This window comes from Budorcas taxicolor, chromosome 9, assembly GCF_023091745.1.
Source record: "Budorcas taxicolor isolate Tak-1 chromosome 9, Takin1.1, whole genome shotgun sequence".
Taxonomy (NCBI): Eukaryota; Metazoa; Chordata; class Mammalia; order Artiodactyla; family Bovidae; genus Budorcas; species Budorcas taxicolor.
The window spans coordinates 6389211-6396367 of NC_068918.1; the positions used below are offsets into that span (position 1 = coordinate 6389211).

Below are 7157 nucleotides of genomic sequence, written 5' to 3' on the forward strand. Positions count from 1 at the left end.
ATGGACAGAGGAGCCTGGCAGGCTACACAGCCTAAGGGATTCCAAGAGTCGGACACGACTTAGTGACTAAACCACCACCACAATGCTGATAAATGTAACTAGTTTCAAAATATTATCAGTGGCTGCTTTTTCGCTCTGAATCATAGAATTGGACCAGATTCCATGCCAACTTCAGACCTTCCTCCAAATTTAGAAATGTCTAATGATACTCATTACACTCCTTTCAAAAGCAGTGTTGTCTGCTGTTAGTAATGAGATTCTGTAAGAGGCTGGGCAGACTCCTGCACTCAGTCGCAGGTTAGGTATACGGCTCCCAAGATCGGACTTCCGAGACTCAAGGCTGAAACGCCTTTTATCAGGTACCTGTTGAGACGGATTTGTGTAATAAGCCTCAATGGTTAAAAGGCGAAGACTTGGTTTGGCTATTTCAGACTTGACTCTATTTTTCTAAATATACTGCCTTTCTCAACTTTATCCAGAAACTGAAGTTTAGAAAACCATTGCTCATAGATTAACCCGAGGTCTGACACACCTAGACTCACCTTCCTGGGAGTCACAAGTGCACGCCTTGCAGAGGAGATGACCAAGTCTGACTCCTTCTATTCCCCCAGAAGATTAACTGTGACAGATGAAGCATTTTAAGGAAAGGCACACTTCACATTATGGATTAAACTAACATGACAGATAGCCCACACTGAGTGTGAAAAGAAGAACAAACGCTGGATTACTTTACAGCTACTCTACTAAAGCCTATTTTACACTGCAGAATACATCTAATATTCTTAACCATAAACACACAGCTGAGAGGAAAAAAAAAAACTTGAACCCCATGAGCCAAAAATAACCTGCTTCTACTAACCTCAGGTACTAGCACATCCCAGGATACAGTACAGCACGGAGGAGGAAGAGGGAAAGACTCTAAGACTCTCCATGCGTCAAGCTCTTTTAGAGCTGAAGACCATTCCCTGTTGTAATCTGAAGCTGCTAAAAATAAAGTCACTAAAATAATACCACAACAGTACTTTATATAACCTAATGACCTAATGACAAAAGAAACATTTTTTGCTCCTTACCAAGGTTTATAAGGCTGATATTACTGGTATAATGTATCCTAAAGTGATAAAATAAAAAAAGGCATGGTAAAGACTGCTTTATTGGTGGCAGCTAATACAAGTCAATAAATATTGATCCCCAAAGAACTCAGTTATGTATCAGATTACTGGTCCACAGAGAGCTGAATGGAATTGAACCAACTCATTGCTGGCAGGATAAACTGAAGTCAATCCTGCTTCTTGGGAAATGAAGCCACAGCCAGTTCATACATGGCATATGCCGTTCCTGAAAAATGAGAAGAGACAAAATAAGAACTTAAGAAACCTTGAGGTTTGAATGTATAAACTCAATATTCCAGCTAAAAAGTTGGAAAGGTAAGGTAAAGGAAATCTTGGTATTATGACTACTTTTATGAGAACATACAAAAGTATTTTGATAGATGCTGGCAAAATTTAAAATATATACAAACACATTTAATATCATTTCAATATTAGTTAACTTGTATAGGAAGTGTTAGACACAGTAAAATAATGTATTTGCTAACTTAATGGCATGTAAAAATTTAAAATAAGATTAAGAATATATAACCTAAGATTGCCTGAGAAATGCTAAGAATGATTCAAAAGCCAAAGAAGGTCAAATATCCAAAGCCTTCCCTGAAGTGTATCATCAATATAAAACCAAGGAAGAGTGACATATAATTTTTAAGTAATCAAATCTATAAGTAAGAATTTCTAATTTAGGACTTTACCTTAATAAAGCCCAAATGTCACTCTCTGGTTGTTGTCCATAAACGGCCCTTCACTACATTCAACTCAAGTCAAAGAAGGCACCTTGGCACAAGCAAGTGGACTTTGTGATTAGAGTTCAAATATCAGCTATTCCACAAAGAAGTGATATCATCTTGGGTAATTAACACAACCCCTTCATGGACCTCAGCCTGGTCTCAGCGAAGGGGCTTGCATTAATTGAATGAATCTATGAGCCAAGCCATGCACATGACCCAAGATGGATGGGTCATAATGAAGAGTTCTAACAAAACGTAGTCCACTAGAGGAGGAAATGGCAAACTGCTTCGGTCTTCTTGCTTCCACCATGAGGGGAGCCTGGGGTGCTGCAGTTCTAACAAAACGTAGTCCACTAGAGGAGGAAATGGCAAACTGCTTCGGTCTTCTTGCTTCCACCATGAGGGGAGCCTGGGGTGCTTGCAGTTGCAAGGAGTCAGACATGACTTAGCGACTGAACAGCAACAAAATTAACGCAACTTCATCTTTAAAAGGAGGACACATTACAGACTTAATACAAGGGTGACAGAAACCCACGTATGCAGCTTTCCTATCAACAGAACGAGCACGCAGTAATACTAATATTATGTTCCCTTCTCCCCTAGGGAGGAATCATTCAAATTCCTAACTCTGCTCCTAGAACTCCAATTTGTGATACTCCAATCACAAATACCAATTTGTGATACTCCAATCACAAATACCAATTTGTGATTGCTAGTACTGAATAATGGACCCACCCAATTCACAGAAAAAATATTAAAGTGCTTTACATGTAGTGAAAAAAGTACTGTCTTGCACAAGGTTTCATTTCCATCATAAATACGTATGTACATGGTTTACATCTAAACTGTGTTTCTATTATGCATCCCAGTCAAAATATGTAAGAACCCCTGTTACAGGAAACGGGGAGCAGCAGCTATCTTTGACTCCTCCAAAGGCCTGCACAGCCACCACAGGCACGTTCCAAAAGCCACCTCTATCACAAGATAATCATCAAACTTCATTGGCTTATTTTTTTAAAGACGCTAAACTGTTCTTATACAATGTGTATCAATCATCTTCTTGAGTCATTGTATGTGAAGCAATTAAGACCTCAGGTTCTGGGGACAAACTGCCTGTGTTAAAACACTGGCATAGTGAGAGCAATGACGTTGTTAGCTATCCCTACTATGACTTTGCTACAGAGCAACATTCCACCAACTTACCACCAACTGTAAGAATCATGGTGGCTCTATACAGGAGGGCATCAGCTATCCCACCCTTCAGATGCACTGGAATTCCATTATCCTCCTAGGATAAATAATAATTAATACATGTGTCATTTGCTTCCAACTAAATAAAAAAGATTAATCCATTCATATGAAAGTAGTGGCTTCTTAGACACCTGGAACTGAAATATTTTAAATACCAAAATTAAAAAGGACTGTAATTTTCCTGATTCTTTCTCTACTGCAACTACTGTTAAAATAAAAACTCCAAAAAATCAACATTCTTTATCTTTTAAAGTTAATTTCAGATCTAAAAAAGATGCTCTTTCCAAGGAAAATATAAACAGTAAAGCTATGGAAATATATTGACTTCATCAATTTTAAAAATGTAGTAATCATCAAACTTTAGATTTGGTTATAGGGATCTTCCTTCCCTTAAAAAATGGGGAGAGTATTTTGGTTTATAACCCTAAATTATATCTTTAGTGCCCCCGTCCAGCACCTGGCATATAGTAGATATTCTATACATCTACTAAATATGTTTTATTTTTTGTAGCATACGACAGAATTTTTTTTAACCATTTAAAATTTTCTTTATGAAAAACCAGAGATCACAATAAAACAAAAAATCAATAACCTAACTACTTATAAAAGGTAAACTGCTATGTGCCATTAAGTCTTTCCTCATGAGAAATCCACTATTGACAGCAAAATACATATCCTTAATTTTTTAAAGCTTATATTGTCAAAGCGTCTAAATTATGCACATACTTACATAATGAGATTGTGCTATATAATGATCTATCACACTATTTTTCACTCAATACTTATCTTAAAAACCACTGTTAGTCCATTTAAACCTACTTTGTTCCTTTTAATGGCTATATAGCATTCCACTGGGTAAAAAGTGTCATAATTATCCAATCTTTTATTAATGTGTGTTTAGGTTGGGATTTTTTAAATATTAAAATCCCATAATGAATAACAGCCTATTTCCTACTTTTATATATTTATGCTACTATTCTGTAGCAAAGATCCTTTTTGCGTGTGTGTGTAATTTTTACTTTTTTGGTCACACCTCACAGCACGTGGGATCTTAAGTTTCCCAACCAGGGATCCAACCCATGCCTTCTGCATTAGAAGTGCAGTTTTAACTCTGGACTGTCAGCAAATTCCCTATGTAGCAAAGATTTTTAAAATGGGAGTCCTGGATCATAGCGTATGTAATTTGTTTCTAATGATACTTTCAAACACCCTGTAAAATTTCTGTACCAATACTACCACCTGGCATGTATCAATGTACTGTATAGGAATACACATATATCCCATACCTGGCTATCATAACCTATTTTAAATCTTCTAAAATTGTGACAATCAATCAGGGGAAAAAGTAGCAACTTGTCATTTTAATTTGCATTTCTTACTGATTTATAGCTCTCTGTATAATAAGGATATTGACTTTTCGTTAATTTTAAAACTTTTCTCTCAATTTGTCACTGAGCTCTTGTAACCACAGAACATTTGAAATTTTCATGTCACCAAACTGTGCAATTTTTCTCCTTTACAGCTTCTAGGCTTTGTAAAGACTTTCTGAGGATGGCTCCTAAGATTAAACCTGAGTGTGATAATCATTCACAGATATATTAAATGTAAACAATGTACACCTTAAGTAAAAATCAGGTACAACCTAAACACATACAATTTTTACTTGTCAAACATACCTCAGTAAAACTGGAAAAAATTCTCCTATATTATCTTTTAGTTTTTTTTTGAGGGAGAAGTATTTACATCTAAAATTAATCTTTTAATATATAAAATATAGAAGGGATGTAACTTTACTTTCTTCATAAAAGCCAGCCAATTTTTCCAATATCAATTTACTGTATCCTTTTCCCACTAATACGAAATACACCTTTAACGTGTATCAAGTTTCTATGCATATATTTGTTCCGTTTCTGAGCTCCCTCTATTTGTCCACTACTGTGCAACTACCCCAAAGAGTACCAACCCAAGGTGACCCCTCCAAAAGAAAGTGTCTTGACCTTTACCCTTCCCCCCTCATTTCATCTGCTGTCTCAAAGGCCTCCTGGTCATAGCAAATTCCCAGTTAGCTATCAATAGGCAGTTTCTTATTATTCTTTTGCTAACACAGCAGGATTGCTAACAAGCAGATTTACCTCCTACCTCCAACTTTCAGTAATCTAATTTTACAAGCAACACCTATAAAATACTTCAATACCTGAAACAGCTTTTGTTTCTCTGGAACCTTATTTTCAAACTGCCTGCGTGAAGCAGTACTTATGGTCCTCTTAGCAATCTGACGGAGAGCCTGAAATTTAAAAATCCATGTTAGACTTAGGGCTTAAAGAAACCCTTAACCATTTCTAATCTTTAGCACTACAGAAAAGTCAAACTGACAGTCAAAACATATCTGATTCGTCAATAACAAAGCTATAGACAAGCACTCAGGTTTTCCTTTGTTTCCTGTCCATTCCATTTTACATTGCATTCTGAATTACCAAATACATTCAAGAGGTAATTCATGTAGATTTGGAGCGAAAAAACTCATGACCTTTACCTGAACTGAACCAGTAACAATATATGAGGAAAACATACTGATACATAGATATTATAAACAATGGTTACAAAATAACACTAGAATCAAAGTTTTTTATTTAATACTGTACCAGATTATTAAAAACCTATTAGTTGGTATCAAATAAACTGGCATGATTCCTATTTAATTAAAATGCTTCCCTCATTACATTTTTCCTCAAAAATCAATAGGGTATAAATCTTTTACAAGAGAGACTTGCGTTACATATCCAGTTGGACTAAAACAACAAATATGCACTCCATTTTCTAAAATAAATAATATATTGAGAAGATGAAAACGACCACGGTTACATTTTCCTTTTCTTTCTCAAAATTTGGGGAAACTATTCCGCATGCTCAGAGTCGGTGGAGGAGTAAAGGACACCGCGGAAAACCGCCTGGTGATAGCAACACGACCCTTCGGCCATGAATGCTCCTAAAGCCCCACCCAAAATTGAGTAATTGTTTTCAAACTGCCTTCTGACACCCATAAAGCCCACAACCACTGAAACTCAAACCTTTCAGTATCAGAGGTTGTATCTTTCCGAGGCTTCCGGGTATCAGAAACTTCCCACCTGGACCCTCAGGACCAGGGGTGGCGACTAAGAGCCCCAGGCGTGTGTAACGCACAGCCTTCTGGCCTCCTCCCAGGCTTCTCCTCTCCCTACAGCTATTCAGCACAGCTTGGGGCGAGAGGGATGCACGGAAGGGAAGGAAGGTCAAGCGAAAAGGACACCAACCAAGGTGACTTCCGAAGCCGCCCTCTCCCTTCTCTCCCAGGAGTTTTCCGTCGTGACTCTCCAGCCTCCGCTCCCAACCCTCCCGCCCTACATCCCCAGGGCTAGCAGAGTAGCTCCTCACCAGAAGATTCCGCAGCATCTTGGCTCAGTTACTGCCCACCAACCGCGGCAACTGACCACCAGCAACGAGAACGCCCACGCTGGAGCCGGAACTACCTTCTGGCCTTGCGCAAGCGCCTGGAACCCAAATAGTTCCGGGCGGAGGCGGGGCCGGCGCTCCTAACCATAGAGAGCAAAAGAGAAGAGAGGGCGGCCGGCCCGCTGTGGCCGCTCTGGGCGGCTGGCCGTCTCCGCGCCTCGGCCTCTTCGCCGAGCGGCGGGAGGGCGCCGGAGCTGAGGCTGGGGAGACACAGACGACTTTTGAGACCGGAGAGGCAAGCAGTGAGGAGCTACGTCCTCTTGTTAAATAGCTTAGATAAAATTAATGTGAGGCCAGGCTAAGAAAGAAAATTAGTTTGTGTATTTTGAACAAGAAGGCGTAAAACTCTGAGCAACCTGGTTTGGCTGGATAAAATACGAAACAAAAAGGGTTAACTCCTCTTACACGGATACAGTTTTGTTTTTCTCCACTGTCGTGAGACCGTTACTGTTCCTTGAGCTGAGTATGTGCTGTACACAGCTGCGTCGGGATACCAGCTTTTATCTTCCTCTACCTTTGGATGCTGCAGAAGTCCCCATTCATGAAACTCTCGCACAGGTTCGCGAAATTGTGGAAG

At 39.0% G+C, this 7157-nt stretch overlaps 1 protein-coding gene across 1 annotated transcript; it reads right to left on the reverse strand.

Moving 5' to 3' along the window:
* Positions 1-927: 927 nt before the first annotated feature.
* On the reverse strand, positions 928-6628 carry LOC128053423 (cytochrome c oxidase subunit 7A2, mitochondrial). Its single transcript, XM_052645941.1, has 4 exons — positions 6503-6628; positions 5286-5375; positions 3044-3128; positions 928-1338 (listed from the first exon to the last, which is right to left on the reverse strand). The coding sequence occupies exons 1-4, from the start codon at positions 6518-6520 to the stop codon at positions 1280-1282; spliced, it is 252 nt and encodes an 83-aa protein (XP_052501901.1). The 5' UTR covers positions 6521-6628; the 3' UTR covers positions 928-1279.
* Positions 6629-7157: the final 529 nt, after the last annotated feature.